This window comes from Nelumbo lutea, chromosome 2 (assembly GCF_056320005.1).
Source record: "Nelumbo lutea isolate HS-2025 chromosome 2, American lotus-T2T, whole genome shotgun sequence".
Classification (NCBI taxonomy): Eukaryota; Viridiplantae; Streptophyta; class Magnoliopsida; order Proteales; family Nelumbonaceae; genus Nelumbo; species Nelumbo lutea.
In genome coordinates, this window is record NC_142685.1 from 103,380,525 (window position 1) to 103,407,395 (window position 26,871).

General features: G+C 38.9%; 1 protein-coding gene across 2 annotated transcripts; it reads left to right on the top strand.

The window, feature by feature from the left end:
* Positions 1 to 1,692: 1,692 nt before the first annotated feature.
* LOC148872430 (heat shock protein) lies at positions 1,693 to 25,925 on the top strand. Of its 2 annotated transcripts, none has more exons than XM_088967262.1 (8): positions 1,693 to 2,485; positions 2,619 to 2,778; positions 2,897 to 3,076; positions 5,033 to 5,167; positions 5,523 to 5,605; positions 18,561 to 18,654; positions 18,741 to 18,837; positions 24,812 to 25,925. In XM_088967262.1, exons 1-7 carry the CDS (start codon positions 2,136 to 2,138, stop codon positions 18,822 to 18,824), a joined length of 1,086 nt encoding a protein of 361 aa, XP_088823388.1. In that variant the 5' UTR covers positions 1,693 to 2,135; the 3' UTR covers positions 18,825 to 18,837; positions 24,812 to 25,925. The 2 variants fall into 2 exon arrangements, with proteins under 2 accessions (XP_088823388.1, XP_088823387.1); XM_088967261.1 differs by having other exon boundaries at positions 24,832 to 25,925.
* Positions 25,926 to 26,871: the final 946 nt, after the last annotated feature.

Here is a 26,871-nt window from a genome sequence, read left to right on the forward strand (position 1 = left end):
AGTCAAGAGAGTGGTTGTCCGTGTTTCATTAAGGGCAAAAATGATAATTTTCTTTTTATTTTCTTTTGATTAAATTATTTAAATGAACATTAGGGTCAACACTGTCATTTTCCACTATCATCCAATGAAAAATTGATTAAATCCATTGCAAATTATAAGTGGTGTTTTAGTAAAATGCTAACTATAGGATATATTTTAGTAAATCAATGAAACAATAAGGGGGATTTTAGTAAATGAACATTTCTATTATTTATCTTTGGCATAATAAATCCTGTGCATTGCACGGGTCCCCATTAATATACAATAAAATCGGCCTATAATTTGGAAGAGGAATCCAACTTAGAAACTAACCATACAAGAAGGAATGAAAACTTGGTAAAATGAAGTACCTCCTAAGATAACTTATTTTCTATATCTTTTGATAAATAAAAAACTGCTATCAAAAGAGAGACTTCATACATGGGGAATGAGTTCAAGCAGGTATGACAGTATGAAGGGAGGATGATATAAGAGAAGTCATACCGCAACATGGGGGAAATATAACAGCATGGTGGTCCAAGATAAGAGACATACCCATGTCAAGAGATAATGAGCTTCTTTTTGAAGGTCTCAATGTAATACTATGCTACATATGGAAAAATAGGAATAGGAAGGTATTTGAAAAACAAGGGTCTTCCTACTCCTATTATTAAAGAAATGGTGAAAACATGGCATAGAGATTACATTGGATATAATGTTAAGGAGGTAATCCGAAATGAAAAACATGGAAGGAATAAAGTACAAAAGATGGAATCCACAAGAGGATGGTGTGATTGAAATTAATTTTGCCGCTTCGAAGAGAAATGAGGGTAGGAGTGCGATAGGGGCAGTGGCTAGAGATAGCCTAGGTAGAGACATAGGCAGTGTTTGGCATCGGTTTTGTTTTCTTAGAAATCAGCACAACAGAAAAATCAGTGTTTCAGAAGATAACCTCTTATTTGTATTGTTGTTAAAAAAAAAAAAACATTGTTCCAAATCACACATTAGAAATTGGGAAAATGTGGTTTGAATAAATGTCAAATTCAATATTTTCTTAAAAAACAGCATATTGCTGCCAATAATGCAATGATGTAACATCAATGTGGCATCATCTTGTGGCATAGAGTGTAACTACTCCTCATGGGTTGTAAGTTTTTTTTTTTCCATCTTCTTTATAAATAAAAGTGCTTTATGGTCTATGCAAATGCAAGATTGGTTTAATTTTACATTGATTAATTTATATTTTTGCAAATAAATTTTTAACCGCAAAATTTAACATTGATTAAATACAAATCCTGAGATTAAAATATACCTTTTTAACCGCAAAATTTAACATCTTTTATTTTCTTTTTTCACGTAAAGTTTGCTCTCATTTTATTTGCAGATATGTACTATTTAAGTGCATTCTTCCCAAACACTGAAATGACATTTGCATTCTTCCCAAATAGAATCAAAAGAAATTTGCTGAAATAGATGTTGGAGTCGCTTAAGGTAGAAAAATCGATATGCATGTATGGGATTGATTATTGTCTAGTAATGTGAAATTTGCTTGGATCAAACTAAAGTATTTCAAATACGTTTTGGAAACTTATGACAAATAAACACAATTGGTGATAGTTGAAAAATGAAAAAAAAGAACTAAAATATGTATAGAAATACGACTCAGATTAACTACTAGCTTTTTTTTTTTTTTTTGGTAATGAATTAACTACTAAAGCTTGGTGGATGTTTCTATGATTGGCAAGAGTTCTAGGGCTTTCACTCTCGAGTCTCGACATTCGAATACCGCTTTGTTCATAAAAGTTGCGTTTCCCGCCAATCCGGGTGAAAGCAAATATCGCAGGAGTGGAGGAAGAAGACTGTTTCCGTCGTTTTCAGGAGCACTATGCCAACCGGTTCCCTTTCTCGTGTGGACTCGCCGTGATTTTATACAACAGTCTTCTTGACGGAAGAAGACTGTTTCCTCCATCATATTACAGAATTTGAACCCTGAAGCAAACGATTTGGTTTTTATTAAAAGGAAGAATTTGCTGAATATTGAGCTCTATAACAATAGTGAAGCTGAGGAGATTTTGGTGCTCCTACAGTGAGAACGTTTTTCGTCTAATCATCATTTCATGGGTTTGTCTCTCGTTTCCCGACAATGGAAGAGCATTCCTGCAGCTCTAATTTTTGGAACTCGACCTTTTCGTTCACAGGCGGCACTGGATGCTCTGTCAAGAGCTTCTGATGAGAAGATCTCCAATCTCGTTCTATACAACTACCCCTCCTTCTCTGGTGCTTTCTCGGCTCTCTTCGCCCATCTCTATCATTCTCGTCTCAACCTCCCTTGCCTCATCTTGCCTTTCTCATCCGTCGAGCCTCTCAGGGTTGATGATCTCCTTGTCGAGGGTCTTGAGACTTGTTATCTCCTCGATTTTGTTGGACCCAAAGGATTTGCTCTCGAGCTTTCTCAATTTATGAACCGGTGAGCTTATTTTGCATTTCCCTCTTATTGTGTTTGATCTATTTAAAATTTCCTTTAGATAAGCTTCTGATTTTGATGGAATAATATGTATGGAATGTGGTTTGGCTTATTCGATTATTGTTGCTTCATTTAGGGTGATAGTGTTTGATCACCGTAAATCTTCACTTCCCAAGATTCCTCCAGCTGAAGATTCTCCAGAGAACCTGACGTTTAATATTGATGTTGAGAAGAGTAGCTCTACTAGTGTGTATAATTACTTCTCTACTAAACTCGCAGAGAAGAAACTTCCATGTGTAAGTGGAAATGATTTATTCCATTCAAATTCAACAAGGCATTGATTTTCTTTTGGGGTGGTTAAAAACTTAAAATTAAAGGCTCTTAGGCTAATGAGGCTTTCTTTGTTTGAAACAGGGAGAGGTCAAGAACCTAGTAAACCATGAAATTAGAGATCGTTTGGAGATGGTCCTGAAGTATATGGAGGATGGAGATCTTCGCAGTTGGAGCCTACTGGACATTAAAGCGTTTAACATAGGACTTGATGAATGGCGGTCAAAATTGAATTGCATCACCAATCCTTATCTGTTTGATCAGGTTCAGCCACTTGAGCATGTTTTCCCGTGATTAGCCAATTGTAGTTGTTCGAATGAATTATTACTTTATGGTTAATGACACATTAGATAGAGTAATAGTATTACCCTTTACTCCTTTAGGCTTGATGATTACATTGAAAGAATTTGACATCTGTCTTGACATCGATCATTGTATGCAGATTTTTTTCTCTTATTCTCTTTTTTTATCGATCTTCTGGCTAAACCTTCCACATGCACTTTATACCAAAAAAAATCCATATACACTTTGACTTTGACTATCCAATATAGCCGGAGTGTCTGTGTACTCTTTTAAATAGAACATACACCCCAATAAATACATGGAACTTTCCATAGCAAGAAACTAACGTCCTAACAACTCACCTACTAACTTAACATACTTTTCAAACTTGTAATCCCATCCATTCTTTTTCACAGGCTTAGAGAACCCATTTTGTTTTCTTATACTGAAGTTCCAACATATGCAACATTTACCCTCTTCCTTTCTAATACAACTGGTCAAATGGAATTATGTTTGTCAGCCAATGTAGTTAGATGGGCTTGGTTTCTGTAGAATGGATGCTATGGACAAGGCCCTCCTGAGGAAATGGATCTAAAGATTCCTTGGGAGGAATTGATTCTCTGGGAAAGAGCAATAGCTATTGAATACAGGAATCTACTAATGGTTGGGCATCTAGGATGTCACTTCCCTATGGTGTAAGCCTAAGCCACTGGAAAAGCATAATGAACATTTATGGTAAATAAACCCCTTGACTGAATCTAGAGTTGGGTGATAGCTCCATGTTTATATTTGTGAAAGATGTAGAGTCATTTTAGTAGCTTTACTCTCCTCATGTAAGGCTTTGTATGGTCTCCACCTAAGTTGGAAGGAACATCTCAGATTTCTTGATTTCTTCACCAGTTTAGGGAGCATAGTTACTTGAAATCATCTTTTTGGAGGACCTTTGTTAAAAGGAGAAATCACAGAATACATTCTCCTTTAGAAGCTCGAGCAAGTTCTTATATATCCAGATTTGAGGAACAACTCTGGTGGAGGGAGGAGCCTAATTTGAAAATTGAAGTTTGGTCTTTTTATATTGCTCTCGACAGAGGTACTACTGAAACATCTGATTCCAATTGTATTTTGGGGAGAAGATTGTTTCATTGTCTGGAAGCCTTTATGTGGTTGTTTTTTCTTGACAAATACCTAACCATAAACAACTTGAATAAGAGGAGTATGTGGATGAGCTATATGTAGAGATTTTATGGGGGTTCAGTGTATTATTTGTTTATTCTTTTGTCCAGTGACCTCCTTTGAGAAGTCTCTTGCTTTCTCTATCAGATTCTACATTGTTGGAAGCAATTATGTCATGGCCTTATGGCTCGGTTGGATTTTGGGTTGCTATTTTCTAGTCTATGGTTCTACATGCCATATGTTGGGCTGTTTGGAAGGAGAAAAAGTAGAAGAGCTTTAAAACTTTCGGAGGCCTTTAGTGGGTCTTTGTGCTGATGTTTGTCATCTCTTAATGGACTGGACTCTTAATTTTTAAAGTGTTCAAGGTCTAAATCAAAGAGATTTACTTCATAGGTCAGTCTCATGCTTTGGGTGTAGAGGTTGGTTTTGCTGTAAAGCTTTGGACTGTGGGTCTTTTTATACACTCTTCATTATTAACAAATTTTCTTGATTACTTACCAAAAAAATAAATTAGAATTATTTTACCATACACATGGCTAATCAAATCACGTCCAACAATAACTATCATATTTTGGATACTTCTGGCTACATCATTTGCCATTTCATGTATTAGAAATTACATGTTATTGCCAAAAAAAGAAATAGGATAAATAGAAACTCTCATGTATATAATTGTGTTTTTTTGTCAGCATTTATCTCTTGTTCCAAATTTGGAATCTGAATATCTTCATTCTTCAACTTGGTGCAAACTTTCTTTCTTAGCAGTTGCTAGAGATCGATTCGACGTCTCTAATTGCAAAGGGAAAGTCTTATATTTCCTCCCGGCAGGATGCAGCAAATAAGTTGTTAGATAAAACTTTCAAAGTTCGTCTTGGTAAAGGTTTCTATGGAGAATGTCTGGTATCATTCGCTTTCCCATTAAGTGTTAAATTGTTGTCTCTACCTTTGTTGTTGACTGCTTCCAGGTTTAGTGGTTGTCTTTGTAATCCAAACGGATTGATAACCAATTGACATATATGAATCACATTAATGATATGGGAAAAGTGGTATTTATCTATTTTCTTGCAGATCTGTCCTAAATGTAGGGTCTATAATTTGCTTTTCCGCTTACTAAATGCATCTTGCCACATCAAATATTAGGAATAGTACATGGACCTTGTTTCTTAAATTCTTGAGAAACCATTGGCCTTTTTCATTTTGGAGTACCTGAAGAATCTTGATCCTTGTATATTTTTCTTTTGTTTTTTGTTTTTAGGGGGTTAGAGCTGATGGAAATGCTGACTTAAGTGATGAAATTGGCAAGGCACTTAGCATACGTAGTGCTGCAGCTGGTTTAAGGTAATTTTTTATTCACAAAAGGTGTTCTAGACAGTCCAACCTTTTTCTTTTATTGGTAATTTTCTGGTTTGTCAGATGCGTTGGCTGTAAACTGCCGATGTCTAAATGCTAACCCAATATTTGGAGTGGCAATGGGCATAGTTCACCCAACATATTGGGGTTATCCTTTATAGGATAGGAAGGATTTGCGAGAAAAATGTTCCAGGGATTGGAAGAGAGATATCCTTTGAATGAATAAAAGCTTTAAGGGGGAGGATTGAATAGTGAAAGTTGTTAGGGTTGGTGCTGGTGTGGGATCTTAAGGGGGGATTTTTTGAGCTTTGTAGTTTATTGTTCTTTGGCAGTGAGTTTTGTTTTTGTTTGTAAGGTTTGGGGAAGAAAAAATATGTAGTAAAAGGGGTTGGAGGATATTGGGGTTGTAGAAGTTCAAGACTGCTATCAGCCTTGAACCCTAATAGATTTCAGGTTTGAAATTAGAAGGAAAAAGTAGAGAAGAGAAGAGAAGAGGAAGAGAAGAGAGAACTGTAGAACACAAAGGGTTGAAAGGAGGGACAGAATCTGAATGTTCTGCCGCCACCACTTCTATGTAGTATTTATAGGTTATGCTCATTACATGGAAATGACAGATCTGCCCTTAGTATTTACATAACAAATAGAACAAAAATAAAACTGAAATAACTGACTGACCACCAGCTAACCCTAGGATGAATAGAACACATTCTACCCCACGAACACAGTGAGACCATAGCTGTGGGGCCCACATCAGTGTTCTCTACACTCCTCCTCAAGTTGGGAATAAATGTTTATCATTCCCAACTTGGATAGATCCTCCTCTAACTTCTTCCTTGGTACAACTTTGATGAGGATATCTGCTAGTTGCATGTTGGATGTGATGTACGGGAGACACACTTCTTGTGATGAGACCCTCTCTCGTACAAAATGTTGATCAACTTCAATATGTTTAGTTCTGTTATGCTGCACCGGATTGTGCACTATATTAATAGCTGCTTGATTATAACAATACAACATCAGGGGTTTCTCATACTCAATACCCAACTTCTCAAGTAGTGATTTTAGCCATAGAATTTCAGCCATTGACCTATATTAAGCTTCAGCACTAGATCGGGAGACAACACTCTGTTTTTTACTCCTCCAAGAGACAAGATTACCTCCCACAAGGGCACAATATCCAGAGGTAGACCTTCTGTCATCAACACCCTCAGCCCAATCGGCATCCGTATAGACCTCCACCTTCATGTGGTCATTGTTCTTGAACAGTATACCTCTACCCGAGCATCTCTTCAAGTATGCTAATATTCTTTCTGCTGCAAGAAGATGCATGGTTCTAGGAGAATGCATGTACTGACTGACAACACTAACTGCATAGCTGATATCTGGCCGAGTGAGGCAGAGATATAGGAGCTTTCCCACTAATCGCTGGAACATAACTTTGTCTTCAAGAGGCTCCCCACTCTCTGCACTAATCCTGTGGTTCTGTTCAATGGGTGTATCCGCAGGCTTGACACCTAACTTTCTAGTTTTTGCCAACAGATCTAGAACATATTTCCTCTGAGAGACAAAGATCCCCTGTTTAGATCTAGCAACCTCAATACCCAAAAAATACTGTAGTGCACCAAGATCTTTCACCTCAAACTCTTGATGAAAGAGCTGTTTGAGGGACTCAATCTCATGGCTATCATTTCCTGTGACCACAATATCATCAACATATACTGCAAGTAGTGTCAGAGAGGACTCCACCCTCTTGATGAACAATGTATGATCTGACTGGGCCTGTACATAACCGAACTTCCCAATGGCTAGTCTGAATCTATCAAACCAAGCTCTAGGTGACTGCTTCAAACCATACAATGCCTTATTGAGCCGGCATACCTTCTTACCTGTCTCTGTATCATAAAATCCAGGAGGCAACCGCATGTAAACCTCTACCTGCAGGTCTCCATTTAGAAAAGCATTTTTAACGTCCATTTGGTACAAAGGCCAAGTGTGGCTTGTTGCAAGAGATAATAGAACTTGAATGGTGGTCATCTTGGTTACCGGGGCAAAGGTCTCCAAGTAATCTATATCATAAGTCTAGGTGAACCCTTTTGCAACTAGCCGAGCTTTGTACTTCTCAATAGAGCCATCCACATTGTGCTTCACAGTAAATACCCATCTACATCCAATTGGTTTCTTTCCTTTGGGCAGATCAACTAGCTCCCATGTATTATTTTTCAACAGGGCATCCATTTCAACTTGCATTTACACCTTTCCACTCCGAGACTGATATGGCTTCTTGCACTATTCTTGGAATAGGGACATTGGCAACGAAAGTAAAATAGGACCTGTAGGAGGGAGATAGGCGATCATAAGATAAAAACTGGGAAATGCAGTGGGCTGTAGATGTGGTACAATGCCGTTTCCCTTTACGGACGATAGCGGGAAGGTCAAAGTCGTCTGTAGGAGGTGAAGTGGCAAAAGTGGAAGGAGTCTATGTGGGCCCTAGGACTGTAATACCTGGACTTGGAGCCGCAGAAGAGGTTGGAGTTGGCATGGATTGCTGATGATCGGGATCAACCTACCTGCATTGCCTGTGATAGACTCTCAACTTCTGATCCCTCTTACCACCCTCACTATTGCAGCCCTCATCACCCAATGGAATAGGTAAAGGAACAACCCCAAAAGTATTAACCCTACCCTCACTGCGCTCCCCCTGAAGAAAAGGACTCAAATCCCCACTCTCACTGCTCTCCCCTTGAGGAGAAACCCAAAATAATAGGGTGTCTCCTCAAAGAAAGTGACATCCATGGAGACAAACTTCTTCCCTGAGACAGGATCATAGCAGCAATAACCCTTTTGAGTTTGTGCATAACCAAGAAAGATGCATTTGGAGGCCTTTGGGTCGAATTTGGAGTGATGGGGTCCGAGAAGCTGAACAAAACAGGTACAACCAAATGTTTTAAGGGGAACAGTAAACAACTCCTCATTTGGGTATAGAAGGGAAAAAGGAGATTTCATATCAAGAACCCGGGAAGGGACCCGATTAATAAGATATACCGCCGTGTGGATAGCATCACCTCAGAAGCAAATAGGGACATTGGAGGTAAACATAATACTTCTAGCCACCTCCAAGATGTGCCCATTCTTCCTTTCTGCAACCCCATTCTGCTGAGGTGTATGAGGGCAAGTGCTCTGGTGGATAACCCCATGATTAAGAAGGTAAGATGCCAATGGCTTAGCAAAGTATTCCTTTGCATTATCAGATCTAAGAACTTTGATCTTGGCATCAAACTAGGTTAGGATCATTTGGTGGAAGTTTTGGATCAGTGCGGGAACCTCATCTTGTGAACGCATAAGATAAACCCAAGAAAACCGAGCATGGTCATCAACAAATAACAAAAAATATCTGTACTCACCCATAGAAGGGATGCGATATGGCCCCCAAACATCAATATGCACAATATAAAAAGAACTATTACTCCTTTTATTACTCAATGAATAATTTCTACAATGTTTAGCAAACTCACAACTTTCACATTTCAACCGGGACAACTCAACAGATTCAAACAAAGTAGGAAACAGATTCTTTAAGGATTGAAAAGACAAATGACCCAATTGGTTATGCCAAAGCATAACTTGACTCACAATCTGAGAAACAAGTGACTTCTTATCCACTGACTCTTCTTGACGGGAACTCTCCCCGAGCAGATAGATCCCATTTGTCTCACGGCCAGTCCCAATCACCTTCTTCGTCTCCAAGTCTTGAAAAACACATCGGTCAGGGAAGAAAGTTACTGAGCAGTTCATATGTTTGGTAATACTACTAACTGAAAGAAGGTTAGTATCAAGCTTAGGAACATGCAAGACAGAAGACAAGGAGATAGTATCCGATAGCTTGATGTCACCTTTGCCAGAAATGGGGACAAGAGAACCATCAACAATAGATACTTTATCCCTACCAGAAGACAAATGATAAGTGGTAAACAATGAAGGCAAGCTAGTCATATGGTCGGATGCACCTGAATCTATTACCCAACAGGGTTCAGTAGTACTTGGAGCTGAGGCATGGTAGGCTGAGGCTCGAGTACCTGAATGTGCGAAAGCAGATGTAGCAGGGGATGATGGTGACTGTAGTGGCTGAGCTGAGTTTCCAACTTCCTTTTCTAGCTATATTAAAGCAGCCCGAACTGCAGCTAAGGTCTCTAAAGGTGTGCCTCTTGTGCTAGACGAGGATGCTGAATCAGTGTTCACGGCCACATGAGCATTACCCTTCTTGCTTCTCAACTTTGTCGGGACCAAATGAGGATGCAGTTTCCAACATGTTTCTTTTGTGTGTTTGGGTTTCTTACAATGTTCACATACCACATCTCTTTTATCTTCCTTCTTCCTGTCCCTTTCTGAATCACCTCCTAATTTGGGTTTAACAACTACAAGGGCTGGTGTAAGAGGTTGAGGTTGCATCATGACTTTCCTCCTGGTCTCTTCACTATGCACTAAGGAGTATGCCTGGGAGAGAGTCACACTATCTCTGGTCAATATTTGTTGCCGCACAATATCATACTCTGAATTCAGACCTGCCAGAAACTCAAACACCTTGTTTGTCTCGACTTGCTTTCTATGGGTTTGTGCATCTTTGGGACTCTCCCACTCAAGTCTCTAAGTGATCAATCTCATGCCACAGGGACTTCAAGGTAGAGAAGTAGAACGAAACCGGTTTCTCTCCTTGTTTAAGAGTGTTCACTTCACATTTCAATTCATAAGCTGGTAACATTAAGGGGTTGGGAATAAGTTTCTTTCATAACATCCCATATCTCCTTGGCTGTCTTTGCCCACAAGTAATTTCGGCTGATATGAGGCTGCATAGAATTACATAGCCATGTCATAACCAAGTAGTTTTCTTGGACCTGCTTGGTATACATGGGGTCTCCCTTGGAAGGTTCTTTCACATCTCCCAAGAGATACCCTAATTTACCCCTTCCCCCAATAGCCATCATGGCTGATTGGGCCCATTCCAAATAGTTTGATCCATCAAATCTTACGGTTGTAATCTGAAAACCTGTCTCAGAAACACTACCATAACTGTTGTTCCCAGAATTGTCTTCTGCCTGATTTTTAAACTCCATTTTGTTCAAGAAGCAGTAGTCTCAAAAATTAGGGTTACTACAATCGAAGAACAACACTTGGACTATCAATCACAATAAAAAATCAGTATAGAACTAATCTGTATTCACGGTATATGTGCATGAAACCAGTATAAGTCTGATCTAAAACCAATTAGCAAACACAACAGCAACAGTCCGTACAGTTTTCACTCCTCAAAAGAGTTCGAAACCCCCAAAAAGATCTGAATACAGTTTGGAGAATGATTTGATATGAAGAGAATGCTGTTCGCTGCCTTCCAAGGTTACCCGAACCCTAGTCTTCTCTGATTCTTCCTGATCACCAACACTTTGCAACCGTGGCAAGTCTTCAACAGCTGCTAAACCCTCAGGCGATCTCTAAGAATCAGTCAACGAACTCTACTTTCTCAGTTCCAGCCCTAGATGGTTCTCATGTGGTCGGTTGGACTAGACTCACATGAGAAACCCTAACCTTGCTCTGATACCATGTAGAAGATCAAGACTGCTATCAACCTTGAACTCTAATAGATTTCAGGTTTGAAAATAGAAGGAAAAAGTAGAGGAGGAAGAGAAGAGAGAACTGTAGAACACAAAGGGTTGAAAGGAGGGACAAAATCTGAATGTTCTGCTGCCGCCACTTCTATTTAGTATTTATAGGTTATGCTCCTTACATGGAAAGGACAGATCTACCCTTAGTGTTTACATAACAAATAGAACAAAAATATAACTGAAATAAATAACAACTGAAATAACTGATTGACCACCAGCTAACCCTAGGATGACTAGAACACATTCTACCCCACAAACAAGTGGGACCATAGCTGTGGGGCCCACATCAGTGTTCTCTACAGGGGTGTTGGTGTTGGGTTTTGAACTTTTGTCGGTGATGTCTTATCACCTTGTATTTTCTTCTTCTTTAATATTTTTTTCTTTATTACCAAAAAACATCATTAGTAAATGTGCATTCTATATGCTTTGCATTGCTTTACAAAAATAGATGATACTCTGAATTGCATGTTATAACACTGTTTAAATGTTTGAAAAAAATGAAATGCATGAATAATGCGGATTATTTAGTAGACAGTGTAAATAATGTGGGGAAGTTGGGAAGTCTCCCTTGGGAAATTAAACACCTTGTATAACCTTCAAAAGAAAAGACCCTACCTTTGTATCTCCCCAAATTGGTGTTTCCTTTGCAAAGCAAATGGAGAGAGCTGTTTCCACCTGCTAATTTCCTACCCTTTTGTTGTTATGAATCTTTGGGAAAAGGTCTTTGGTCTTTTCGGGTGCAGGTGGAGGAGGCCTTTGCAAGTCGGGGGGATTTTTGACCCTACAACTTTTAGGTGGCCCAAGAAAAGAGGGAGAGCCTTATGGAGGTGTGTTAGGGCTGCTTTAGTTTGGACAGTTTGGGAGGAAAGAAATAACAGAATTTTTAATGATAAAGAAAGGGATGAGGATTCTGTGTGGGAATGTCTGTTGTTTAGGGCTATTGACTGGGCTAAAGCTATGAACTTTTTTCACTTTTCTACTTTGATGACATATAGAGAAACTGGGAATTAGTTGCTAAAGCTTCTTTGGTTAAGGACAAACCTGTTATAGCTTGGAAGCCTCTGAAGAAAGTTTCACAAAACTAAACTTTGATGGAAGTAGCCTTGGTAATCCTGGGCCCTCTGGGATTGGGGGAGTATTCAGGAATGCAGAGGGCCAGATAGTGGCTTTATTCTCCGGTTCAATTGGAGTGGGGGATGCAGTTAGTGCAGAGGTCCAAACTGTTGTACAGGGGGCTCAAATTGCTAAAGAGATGAACCTCTGAAATCTGGTCATAGAAGGAGACTCCAAAGTGGTAATAGGGTGGCTGAAAGAATCGAACAGTGGCTTGGCCTTTCAGGAGGGAGTTGAGAAGATTCAAATGGCTAACTTCTAATATAACAGTCAGAGTTCAGTGGGAGAGAAGATCGGCAAATGGGCTGGCAGACCTACTAGCTAAGCAAGGGGTGAATAGGGGCCAATTTTTCTGGTTACATACATGCTCAACCAGATCACACTCTCTTCTTTAAGAAGACAGACTCTTCCCTGACCTTACTTGCTGTCTATGTGGATGACATTGTGATAATAAGAAGTGATATTAGTGAGATTGAATCTCTTAAACAACATATTTACAAGGAATTTGAAGTGAAGAACTTAGGGGAATTGCACTATTTTCTGGGAATTGAGGTAGCTCGATCTAAGCATGGCATTTTTATCTCTCAAAGAAAGTATGTTCTTGACTTATTGGAAGAAACTGGAAAGTTAGGAATGGCGCCTGTTGACACACCCATTGAGCTGAACCATAAAATAAGTGCAGAAAGTGGAGAACTTCTCGAGGACAGGGCTATGTATCAAAGGCTGGTTGGGAAACTTCTTTATCTTTGCCTAACCCGACTAGATATTTCATATGCTGTCAGTGTCGTTAGTCAATACATGCATTCTCCTAGGACTACTCACCTCCTTGCAGTAGAAATGATACTTTCTTATTTGAAGAGATACCCAGGGAGGGGCATACTCTTCAAGAATAGTGGTCACATGAAAATAGAAAGTATATACAAATGCGGATTGGGCTGGATGTGTTGATGACAGGAGGTCTACCTCTGGGTATTGTGCATTTGTGGGGGGAAATCTTGTTTCTTGGAGAAGCAAGAAACAAAATGTTGTTGCTCACTCCAGTGCAGAATCTGAACATAGATCCATGGCCAATGGTGTTGCACAAGTGTTATGGTTGAAATCCTTGCTTAATGAGTTGGAAGTTGATTATGAGAAGCCTCTGATGCTGTATTGTGATAATTAAACTGCAATTTATATTGTCCACAACCCAATACAGCATGACAAGACTAAGCATATCGAGGTAGACAGACATTTTATCAAAGAGCAAGTTGCATCTTAAGAAGTGTGCCTTCCTCACATTGCATTAGACATGCAATTAACTGATCTCTTTACTAAAGCAGTCACAAAAATCAAGCTGGAGACAGATTTACGCAAGTTGGGAATGACAAATATCTACTCCCAACTTGAGGGGGAGTGTAGAGATAGTTAATAGCTCCTAGTGTGTGGTTCCATCCCCACACTTATTTATTTTTATTTCCTCTTATTACAGTTGGGCCGGCTGGGCCTTGTTTATCTTTGTTTATCTACCTTTTATTTTAAGTAGGTGTATTAGAGTAACTCCTACTCTTGTAAGGAGACTAATATATATAATATCTAATGGGGCGGCAAATTAGTCTAATCGAACCCTTTTCTTCTTTCTCTTCTTTCTTCTCTCTCTTCTCTTCTTCTTCTTCTTCTCCTCTTCTCTTCGAAGCCTAGTTGTTTTCTTTCTTTCTTCTTCTTGAATTACATTAGAACACATATCTGTTTTATTTTATTTATTCAAGTTGTTGTAAAGGATTTCTGCTCAGATGAAGAAGGAAACGGTACTGATTCTGAAGAAGACACTATAAGCATGGAAAGTGTTGATTTGAATCGCTTGATGAATTTCCTTGCTGAAGAAAGTTTTGGCACTGAGCTTTTATTCTCCGAGGAGGAGGTAGGTGGGGAAGGCACTACAAGTATCCTTGACCGTTTGGTGGATAAGATAGTGGCAGTGAATGTGGATGTAGTTCAGGGTACACCTCAACCTACCAGGGAATCCTCTCCAGTAGTTCAGCCAGCACAGGTTTCTTCTTTGGAGAGGCAAGACCAAACCAGGAAGGTTTTTTTTGGTATGCCAGAAAAGGAACAACCTTGGAAGGCTGTGTTTGATGTAGCAGTTAACAAAGCTTTGACTTCTAACTTGAACCCTCTACAGTAGACGCAGGAAAGGGGAACGAGTTTGGTTCTGAACTCTGATGCAGGGCCTTCAGTTCCTGTAGTAAACCCCCTTGGTTTCCAATCGCTCAGGTAACCCTGTCTTTTTCATTTTTGTACTGATATGTGTACTGTGCTTGAAACAGATACTCCTGCATCCCAATTGGAAAGACCAGAAGTTGGTGGAAGGATAGAGAGTGGTGACTAGGCCTGTCAATGACACTCGAAAATCCAAGGCCTGATCTGATTATTTCGAATCTGGATGATGTATTTATGTATTCAGATCAGATTCGATTTTATAATCTTCATCCAATTAATAATCAGATTGGATTCGGATTTGACCCCATCCAATCTGATTATATTATAATATTTATTGATTTTAATATATAAATTTTATATAATTATATTTAAAATTATAAAAAAGTAATATTTACATTATTTTATTAATATAAAGGTGAAAAGTAATTAAGTTTTTAATTTTTTATATTTTAAAAAATTAAAGTGGAGTTGGATTAAATCTGAATCCGGTCTGAGTCCGCTAGGATTTGAATTCGAATCCAAGGTCTTCAATTAAAGTGGAGTTGGATTTGGATTTTGCTGAATCCAATCGGAATCCAATCTGATTACAACCTTAGTGGTGACTATAAAAGTAGGGGGTGGAGTTGTCCCTAAAAAAGAAGCATGAGGATGAGTTGGAGAGAATTTGGGATCAAATCTGTACATTACTGGAGTATAAGCAGAAGGAAGAAGATTGGGAGTACTCAAACAAGACGGGGATAGGGGAAGAAAGGAGAGAAATTCTAGAGAGGGTGGGTAATAATGAACTAGAGGAAACCCCCAAAATAGAAAAGGCTGGCTTACTCAGTTTGGTGAGGAAGTAGCAGAAGACAGAGAGTTGATGAGGAAGAATAAGGAAAAAAAGAAAAGAAAAAAAAAGAAAAAGAGGTCAGAGAAGCCTGATATAGTGATGTTACAGGAAACCAAGCTCACGGAATTAGATAGAAAGTGGGTGAAAAGTGTGTGGAGGTCAAGAGGGTGTGTTGGACTTTGGCTCCATCATGGGGTGCTTCTAGAGGAATGGTTGCTTTATAGAGGGAGAATGTTGTGGAATCAATGGTGGAACTTATGGCTGGAGAGGCTGTCTTACTATACTCTGGCCCTTTAGGTGTTGGGAACTCTATTCGGGCAGAGCTGTTAGCTGCAATACAAGGACTAATTCTTGCAAAAGAAATGGGTGTGGAGCAGCTTCTGGTTGAAGGGGACTCTAAGACAGTGGTGAACTGGTTAAATAATCCGGAGGATGTCAAGCGGGACTACAAGAATGAGATAAAGAAATTCAAATGTTGACAAGGAATATGTCTGTAACAGTACAGTGGGTTGGGGGATCAGCTAAAGCATTTGCTGATGTCTTGGCAAAACAAGGGACAAACAGGGAAACATTGTTTTGGGTGCAACTGTAATTTGTGTTTTGTAACAGTCATGCACTTTTTGATGTAGTTTTTGTGTTTTTTGTATAGAGAGGCAGCACCTCACGCTTCTCTAAGGGGATTTTTATGTAACCAATCTTTGAATTAATGGAATATGATTCTTTACTTATCAAAAGAAAAAAAAAAAAAACTTATGGGAAGTACTCTGTCTCCTTAAAGTTAAAAAATGGTTTCATTTGGGTGTTAACTAACATATATGGGCCAAATAGTTATAGAGAAAGGAGGAAAGTTTCACCTTTTGCTAATAAAATCATATTTCAATTATTAAACAAAAAAAGAAATCATATTATTATAAAATCTGCATATGTTATAGAGTTGATCAAATTTGGAAGAGAAGCTATGCAAAGGGCAATACAAAAAGACTGCAAAATTAAATAAACAAGAGCCCCAACATAAATAATTACCGTGGGTGGAGTCCTTGGAAACTCTTTGAATACTTAGCCATGAAGGGGCGATAAATTGAGAGGGAGTGGAGTAAGATGGTCAAGGGACATGCATAGAAGACCACCAACTACACCAGTTACAAGAAGTTATTTATTAAACACTAAAGGGGCTAGAAGATCTTGGGGTGGACCAAAAAGGACATGGGTAGTAGTAAGGAGTGATTTAAGAACTAATAATTTAACAGTGGATATGGATTTAAATAGAATGGATTGGAGAAACAGGATTCATGTAGCTGACCCCATGTAGTGGGGATAAGGCATGGATGATGATGATGATGACTGTTTGTTCTACACAACTGAGACAATTGCAGCAGGGAATATGTTCCACAGGATTAGAGAAATGACAGATTGAAAATTAGATACAAAAGCATGGTATAATATTATTGTTGGGATACTAATACCTGTATCTATGTCTGGGATTTTAGGAAATAGAGGGTCATATCCTCATCTCCTGTAATTGTGTCTACATTGGTATTTATATCTTGGCACCACAGAACTTATTCACTTGGGGCCCATTTGGTGCGTCTTTTTGGGAAGATCTTCTGGTAGCTCTGACATGCAAAAGACGCATTGAGCTTTTGCATGAAGATCTGAGCAGCCCGAAGCACGCTTGGCAGACCCGCGTCTTTCTGCGTGAGATTAAAACGCAAAAGACGCGAGAAGCTTCATTTGGAGCTTCCCGAAATCAGCCCAAAATGGGCTTCTTGCGTCTTTTCAGCGTTCCGTCTTTTGGCAGCTAGATCTTCCACGCGCCAAACAGAAATAAACCGAAAATCGGTCTTCGCGGCTTGTAAACAGCCGAAAGACCGTGTGGAAAGACGTGCCAAATGGGCCCTTAATTAGCAGAGTTCCTCACTTGTACACTAGAAACATTAAATATAAGATGATATTATCAAGTTTGACTTGAGAATACATTAACCTACATATAATGGCTTTTTAACCTATATATGATTGGAAAATGAACTTGATAGCATTTCTAAACAGGTCTTAAATAACATAAATATATCTTATTCCAATGAAGATTTTAAAATAAAAGCCCCTAGGAAAAATTAAGGAAAAGAAATGGCAAAGTAAGTGAACAAGATCTCAATTGAATATGTTCTAATCACATGAATCTTATAAACTGTAAGTTACAAAAAATAATTGTAAGTTTTGTACGGAGGGGATTCAAATGTCAGATTCAAATTGGAACCTTGGGTATGTGATGAATAGTAAATTATTTTATTAATTATAGGAGTTTGATGTGAAGGTGCACTAGGGCTGTGTTATTATGGACCATTAGGGAGTAACAAAATGCAAGATTTTTTTCTCAAGATAAATCTCAGTCAAGAGAAGATATAATCAGCTTAGTTAAAATTAGAGTTTTCATTGGCTCAAAACACTAGATGAGTTTTCATGCTTTTCCATAGATGATACCTGTAGAGGATTGTCCACCATGGCTTCATCTTCTTGGACCTCTTCCTTGGCAGACGAACTAGTGCAATGAGGGTTCCCTCACCAGTGGACAGAGTCAAAATGAATTTTGATGGTCGTAGCCTTGGTAACCCAGGGGAGTCCAGTATTTGTGGACCATTTAGAAACCATACATGTAGCTGGTTACTCTAAGACATGATTAGGGAATCTGTCTAAAGTGGTGAAGTGAAAGGATTGCAGACCCTAAGACATGATTAGGGAAGCTAGACACCTATGTCAGAGAGTACAAGCAGAAATCTCTTGGACCCCAAGGTCTTCCAATTCTTTGGCAGATACCCTTGCTCATTAAGGAGTAGGAAGACAGAAATCCAAGTGGGGTGAATATCTGTTGGGTTGATATTATCATATGCATGGACCTCCCCATGGAGCAGGGGTGTACGAACTGCAAAATTGATCTTTTCTTTGTTCTACTCTCTACATAACTATGTACATCTTGTACATTGACCTATGCCTTTCTTATCTTTAATAAAAGTCTCTATGTAACTGACCAAAATAAATTCTTGCTCTATTGTTATTCTACTGTTAAAAGGTTCCATATAAGGGTATCCTCATTTTATACCACTTTATAGTCCAAATATGGTAGCATTATCTTAATGTCCTCTGTCCACAATGGCAGGCCTATAGGTGCAGTTGTTTACATGCAACGGGGCAATCTTAAAATGTGCTTGAGGAGTATAGATGGTGCTACTGACACATCTGAAGTTGCTAAGGTACTAATGAAGCAAGTATATGCTTCTCTACATGGAAATATTTGATGTTTTGTGATGATGAATTTCTGAAGCATAGTTTGTTGAAGGCTTATGGTGGGGGAGGCTCTTTGAGTTCTAGCTCCTTTATAATAAGGATGGATGAATACAACCAGTGGATTTCAGTGAATTGATCATTAAAACAAGGTACAGAACTTATCCTTGCGAAGAGTTTATTGCAATTGCTAAGTATCTGTTTTTTATTTGCAACATTTGTTTACTCGAGCCAAATTTGTTGTCTCAAAGAATACTTGCTAAGAGTGAAGAGAAATCTTCTCCATTTTATTAACCATACTCCGATTTGTATTTTGTAATTGTAAATCTAGAGATGATTTATGAAGCTCTATAACACTTGAAGCTGTTTATTTTTGCTATATGGTAATTGTTGTGGGCACTTATCATCTGCCACTACAATACAAAAATAATGTGTATTTGATTCCGTTGTATCATTGTAGTTTAAGATTGTTGAGAATATGTATTTTTTAATTTCTTTTTGTATTTGGGTGCCTTCTTAGGGACATTTATGTAATTTTCCTAGATAGTATAAAGATTGTTTTTGGGTGTGAACAGTAACTCACCCAACTCTTTTGAAACATCTTCTTCTCTTTTTCTTTCAATTTTGTTACTTGACAACTTAGTATCAGAGCGAGAAGTGATCTTGGAAGAGCTTCCTCTGTTGACCCTCGAACCTAGGAAGATCTACTAATGCCAGCAGTCCATACAAGTGTCGACAGGAACCCTTGAAACTTGTTCAGTTTTGCGCACCCTATTTTTAGGGAATTTTTGGTCATTTTTCTTCTCTGAGTTCAGGAAATTGCTTTCATATTTTTTTGAACCTTGGTTAATTTTCTAGAGAAATTTTCTCCACATATATTGCCGCCAACTTTAGTTTTGGCCTCCTGTTGGTGTCCAACCGCATGTTGACTTGTGTTAGTGGGTCTTGCTGGTTAGATATTGGAGTGTTGTAGGGCTGTTCTGTAGCTTCAGGAAGACAGATGGAATCATCTAAGGAAATACAGACCGTTTCTAAAGTGCTCCTGGGTAATGTAGATACTTCAAGTGGTATGATTACCACTATAAAACGTGATGGAACTAACTTTCTAGAGTGGTCCAAATCATCCAAACTTACCATTGGAGGAAGAGGTTAGCTTGTGTTCATTATAGGCAAGGAAGTAAAGTCGAAACCTAATGATCCCAGGTCTGCCAAGTGGAAAGAAGATAATTCTCTGGTTATGTCATGGTCGGTCTATTTGATGTAGCCACATATTACCCATAACTATAAGTTTCTCCTCACTATCAAGGACATTTGGGATTGTGTTACTACTACGCATTCCCAGGAAAGGAACATTGCTTGGGTCTACTAACCCCAAAGGGTAGCTTACAATATGCGTCAGGGGGAGAGGATAGTGGCTATGCACTTCTCTTCCTCACAATCTCTGTGGGAAGAAATGGATCATCTAGAGGCCTTGGAATGGAAGAATCCTGAGGATAGTGAACAATACATAAATATATTGAGAAGAACAAAGTTTTTTGACTTCTTGGCAGGTTTGAATGTAGAGTGGAGAGGAGGGCTGCCATGATGCAAACTGTAATTGGTGAACATTCTGCTAACATGTCTTCTAAACCCAAACAAAGTGTTAACAGACAAGGCGTAATTGAGAAGACTGATGAAGTGGTGTGTGAATATTGCAACAAACCAAAACACACTAAGGATTAATGTTGGAAGCTGAATCCCCATTTGAAGCTTGACAAGTTTAAAACATCTAAGAAAGGAAATGCCCATCTTGCTACTGGGGGGAGTTGATTGTCTATCTCCTTGTGTTCAGGCCCCTTCACATGATTCCTCTAATGTGGTGGAGAAGCTCATGAGCCTTCTGGCTCAGCTTGAGAAGATTGGGTCCTCTACCTTTATGGGCTCTAGTAATCCTTCTAGTGCTTTTGCTAAAATAGGGCTTTTGTTTGTCAGTCTTCATCTCCTAGCTCTTGGATTGTGGACTTTGGGGCTAGTGCTCACATGACCGGTATGCCTTCCCACTTTATCTCTTATAAACTAGCTTTAGGGAAAAAGTAATATCATTGTAGTTGATGGATCTCAAACTCCTGTTTCTAGTTTGGGTGAAGTTAAGCTCACTCATAATCTTTCCCTGAGCTTAGTTCTTCATGTTCCACAATTGCACAAAAACCTTTTATTTGTGTTTTTTAGGACCTGAGCACGGGGAGGATTATTGGAACTGGGCATGAATCTGATGGAGTTTATCTTTTTGATCATGCTTCTGAGCAAGGATTACTATGCCAGACTGAGTCATGCCAAAATGGGAATCTAAGTCTTTTGAAACTGTGGCATTGTCGTCTTGGTCATGTGTCTTTTAAATCTATTAAGCTTTTGTTTCCAAACTTATGTCAGTTTGTGTCCAATTCAAGTCTATAATGTGAAGTTTGTCATCTCTCAAACCAATGTAGAACTACATATTTTGCAAATAATAGAAAAAGCGATGTTGCTTTTACTTTGACACATACTGATGTTTGGGGCCCATATTCTATCCCTTGCATGGGTGGCTATAAATACTTTATCTTGTTTATTGATGATTACTCAAGATACACTTGGTTATATTTGATAAAGAGCAGAGATGAAGTTCAAGTCCCCTCCATTGTTCAGAACTTTTTTAAAATGGTGGGAACACAATTTGAAAAGAATATCAAAATAATAAGGTCTGGTAATGCTAAGAAGTACTTTGAAAAGCATCTACAAATCTTTCTTGAATAAAGGGGGCAATTCACCAGAGTTCATGTTCCAATACTCCTCAGCAAAATAGTGTAGTAGAGATAAAAAATAGACATTTGGTTGAAGTTGCTAGGGGCTACTTTTTCAGATGCATGTACCCACTTGCTTCTGGGGAGATGTTGTTGAAGTTGTGGTGTATCTTATTAATAAGCTTCCTTCATAGACTTTACATCTTTAGTCCCCTCATTAGTTTTTATTCCCTAATGATTCTATTTTTTGTCTTCCTCTTTGAGTCTTTGGGTGTACTTGTTTAGTTCATGATATGAATCCTCACCTCAAACTTGAACCTAAGTCCTTCAAGTGTGTTTTTCTTGGTTACTTTCTTGTCCAAAGCGATACAAGTGCTTTGACCCCCACTCTAGTCAATAGTATTTGTCTAAGGATTTCATTTTTTTCATGTTCTTGCCTCTATGGATACTCTTAGTGTGTCTTCTCCTCATCCTACTTGTAGCGGCAATATTCCTGCTTCTGTTCCTCATCATTGGTCTTGACAGTAGTGGTTCATTAGGTGTAGAAGAAGGATTGCTCTTGAGGCTGAAGGTCCACAACAATCTAATCACTCGACTCTAGGTAACTCTGTGAATAATCTTGAACATGAATTTCCTTTTCCTTCTAGTACCGAGCTTGATATCTCTCAGGATGACCTTGATATTTCCATTGTAGTTCGAAAAGGAAAAAGGAAGTGTATTGCTTATTCCATCACTAATGCCCTATCGCCTTTATACTATACCTACATCTCTGCCATTTCTACTGCTTCTATTCCTCGTATGTTATAGAGGTAGTGCAGTCCCCATAGTGGAGGGATGCTATGAACCAGGAAATGGAGGCCCTAATAAAGAACCAAAGCTGGGAAATTGTCCCTCTCCCTAAGGGTAAGTCTCAATGAGTTGCAAGTGAGTGTATACAGTTAAGCGTCGGGTTGATGGCTCAATCAAAAGATACAAAGCTAGGTTGGTGGCAAAAGAGTATACCCAAACATATGGGATTGGTTATCAAGAGATTTTTGCACCTATGGCTAAGATGAACTCCATTTGAGTGATTATGTCTCTTGCTACTCACTATTTGTGGCCTCTATATCAAATGGATGTGAAGAATTCCTTCCTTAATGGAGGTCTTTGAGAAGAGGCCTACATGGATCTTTCCCCGGGAGTAAGCTTCCCTAATTGTGAGGGGAGGGTTTGCCATCTAAAGAAATCTCTTTATGGGCTTAGGCAGTCTCTTGGGGCTTGGTTTGACAGATTTAGAAAAGCTGTTCCTAAAATTGGGTTTACTCAATTACAAGTAGATCATACTCTTTTTATAAGAAAGGTTAATGGCCTAGCGACTCTTCTGGCAATGTATGTTGATGATATTATTTCCACTAGAGATGATAACTTTGGAGTGTTCTAGATAAAGTCTTTCCTTTTCTGAAATTGAGATCAAAGGCCTCGGGAATCTCAGATACCTTCTTGGGATTGAAGTGACAAGGTCAAAGGAAGGAATCTTCATTTCGCAAAGAAAGTATGTTCTTGACCTTCTTGAGGTAGGCAAGTTGGGGTGCAAGCCAATTAAAACCCCCACTAATCCCAATCATAAACTAAGTGTTGATGATGGAGACGTTCTTCCTAACAAAAGTGTTTATCAGAGACTTGTTGGTAGGCTTCTCTACTTGTGTTTAACTAGGCCTGATATATCCTATGTTGTAAGTGTGGTGAGTCAGTATATGCATAGACCCAGAACTTCACATATGCAGGTAGTTAATAGAATTCTTGCCTAATTAAAGGGATGCCCGGGCAAAGGAATGTTATACTCCAACCATGGACATCTCAAGGTTGAGGCTTACACTGATGCAAATTGGGTAGGTTTTGTGGATGATAGGAGATCCACCTCTAGTACTATTTCAGGAATCGAGCATTTGTAGGAGGAATGATTCGTTCGCCGTCCATGGTGATGAGCAGGTATGCTCCATTTGAGTAGACTTTTTCGATGACGTAGGGGCCTTTCCATTTAGGCTCTAACTTTCCCCGGGTCCGTCGGTTGATAATAATCGGCGTACAATACTGCAAAGGGAACATATAGGTATTGATAAACAGCATCATCTACTTCTGTTAACAAACAGAGAAGCAAGGTAAAAAAACGAACTATAGTTTACACCTCTGAATTCTTTATCCCGTGGATTTCCTTGTCAGTACTCGGTACCATAACTACATTGCTGATCTTCGATTAAAAAATGTGAGCATTCCTTATACCCCATATAATTTTTTTTTTGATAAACGTATACCCCATATAGCTTAAAAAGCAGCTAATGGTACCATTCTCCAAACAATCCTGCTCCTTTTGCTCAGCCCCGGCAACTGCCAGCCTCTATTAAGTCTTCAACTAATCCTAGAAAGCACTCTTGCAGGTTTGCAGTTTTGCACCTCAATTTTCCTAGAAAGCAGGCTCGTATCTTGGCATTCCACTGGCAGTGCAGAAGAATGTGATTTATGGCTTCCATGTTTATATGACAAAGCATGCAATCAGCTTAGCAATGGCAATACCTCTTTAAATGGGGTTATGCATTTCTCCAAGACAACTGTGCACTGAAAATAAAATAACCTTCAAATAAGCACCAAAATGCCAAATTTTAAACCAGGGGATTGTGCCCTCTACTGACCCATGTATCTTGTTGTGGAACTACTGACCCATGTATCTTGTTGTGGAAGGATCACGGATCAAACAGAGGATGTCCCTGACTTTTCCAAACCCACACCTTTCATCTTTTACATTTGGCATTGGTACTACCTTATAAATTAATTGTAGGATCTATCCAACACTTCAAACTCCCATTTAATTAGATTTATTCCAAATTGGGGGCTCCATGCTACATTTCTGTTATGCAACTCAAAATAGCCCAGCACCCAAATATCAATATTCTGTGCAACAATAAGGTAGGAAACAGCTCCATAAGTGGTTAGTTGTCATTTCCAACATGATATCTAATTCTAATATGTATTTATGGGAGAAAAGGGTGCTTCTATGTAATTCTAATATATTTCGGTTTGTTGCTTATTTAAGCTAGTGGTTATGTGAGATTAGGGTTTGTGGAAGAGTGAGTGAGAAAGAGAGTATGTGTGCGCTTGCACGCGCATGTGCGTGTGTGTGTGTGTGTGAGAGAGAGAGAGAGAGAGAGAGAGAGAGAGAGAGAGAGAGAGTTGTATCTCTTGTTCTCATAGTGGATATGTTTCCTCTCCTCCCATGGATGTAGGTTACCATGCTGAACCATGTTAAACCTTGATGTTTCTCTATTTCTTGTTTCCTCAAGTTGCTATTCTATTTTATGTTAGTTGATTTATGTTGTTTAACATGGTATCAAAGCAGGTGTTCCAATTGTTGTGCAGGTTGTTTTAGTTGTTGGGAAGGTGTTCTGATTGCTGTGAAGGTGTTCCGATTGTTGTGAAAGTGTTCCGGTTGCCGTGAAAGTGTTCTAGGTGCTATGAAGGTATTCCGTTGTTGCTATTTCATGTTCAGTTGAGGTAGTAATTGACTACTACAAACTCTCTTTGTGTAATAGTTGACTACTAAGAACAGGATACTAATAGTAGTCAACTACTACGAAATCTCTTCGTGTAGTAATTGACTACTAGCCTCAAGATGAAGTAGTAGTTTGTGAGTTGGTGGTGGTTTTGTAAGTTGAAAAAGGGGCTGTAATGCCTCAAGTTGTGGTTGTTTTGGTTTTATGAGTTGAAAAAAGAGGCTTTGATGCCTCAAGTTGTAATTGTTTGTGAGCTGGTTAAAAAAAGGGGGGGGGGTTTGATGCCTCAAGTTGTGGTTGTTTGGTGGTTGGTTGGGAAAGGGGCTTTGATGCCTCAAGTTGTGGTGATTGTGATTTTGTGAGTTGGAAAAGAGGTTGTGATGCCTTAAGTTGTGGTTGTTTGTTGGTGGTGGTTTTGTGAATTGGAAAAGAGGCTTGTGATGCCTCAAGTTGTGGATGTTTGTGAGTTGGTACTGGTTTGTGGTGTGGTGATACCATTGTCGGTGAACGTGTGAAGCTCCCTTGGTGTATCAGTGAACTGTTGCTTCAGAGGTCCCTTTAACATCCCAAGGTTCATAGTTGTTGCTCCTTCAATAGTAAACCTATTTCCATGAAGGTTGCTTCAACATTCTTACTTCAAAACTCAAGCTGGTTTTTCTACCTTATGTTTGAGAGGGCATGTTGAGAGAAATATTGTATTTGGTTGTATTTAGGTATATTTGTAATATTGATAAGTTATGGGGACCTATATGTATTTATGTGAGAAAAAGGTGTATTTCTGATATATTTCAGTTTGTTGCTTATTTAAGCTAGTGGTTGTGTGATTAAGGTTTGAGGAAGAGACAAAGATTGTGTATGTGTGTGTGTGGTGTGTGTGTGTGTGTGAGAGAGAGAGAGAGAGAGAGAGAGAGAGAGAGAGAGTTGTATCTCTTGTTCTCATAGTGGATATGTTTCCTTCCCTCTTGTTGATGTAGGCTACTAAGTCGAACCACGTTAAACCTTTGATGTTTCTCTATTTCTTCTTGTTTCCTCCCTGAGTTATTATATTTTATGTTAGTTAACATGGTGCCAGAGATATTTTTTGTTTAACAGTAAGCTTTCTAAATTCCTCTCTACAGTGTGAAACGATAGGACATATTAGCCTCTCCTAAATCCCATCCTAAATTTCTTGAATCATGTTTTGCTGAAATCACTTGCCCCCAAAGACTACCTCTTCATCATTAAATCACCAGAACCACTTGCCTGTGAGTGTTGTGTTCACCTTCTTAGACTCTTTACCTCCAATCCACACATTAAGTTCACATACCTTATACCAATCCACCAAGGAGAACTTAAATTCATCATTGCATCCTTCCCATAGAAAATCCCTGTTTTTTTTCTTCTCTAACTGATTAGCAACATTTGCTGGTATTGATAAAAGTGATAAACAGCACACTTTTTATAAGTCAAATCTTGCCTACCTTGAGAGATATCTTACCTTCCATGGCAAAAATCTTCTATCAAACTGTTCCTCTATTAGGTCTCAAATTTATTCCAAAAGAAATGTTTTCAAATGAATGTTGATGTACATGTTTCTCCTAGTGGAAAACCCAGATATTTTGTGGGGAGCTTTCTGATGTTGTACCCTGTACATTTGCCAACTGTCCCAATTCCCTTCTCCCACAACCAGAATAACCAACTCTAGTCGCTACTTGGCTACTTGCTACCTGAGAGGAGTCTGGATTTCCTACCCACGACAACTCTACCCACATAACATTGAAACCACACAGGGAACATCTCATCCTCTTGCGTGTTATTATGCACGGGAAGATGTTTCAATACACGGAGGTAGTGTTTTGTGGGTAGAGTTCTTGTGGGTTGGAGATCCAGAGTCACCTAAGAGGAGGATGCATGGGCACTATTGGGG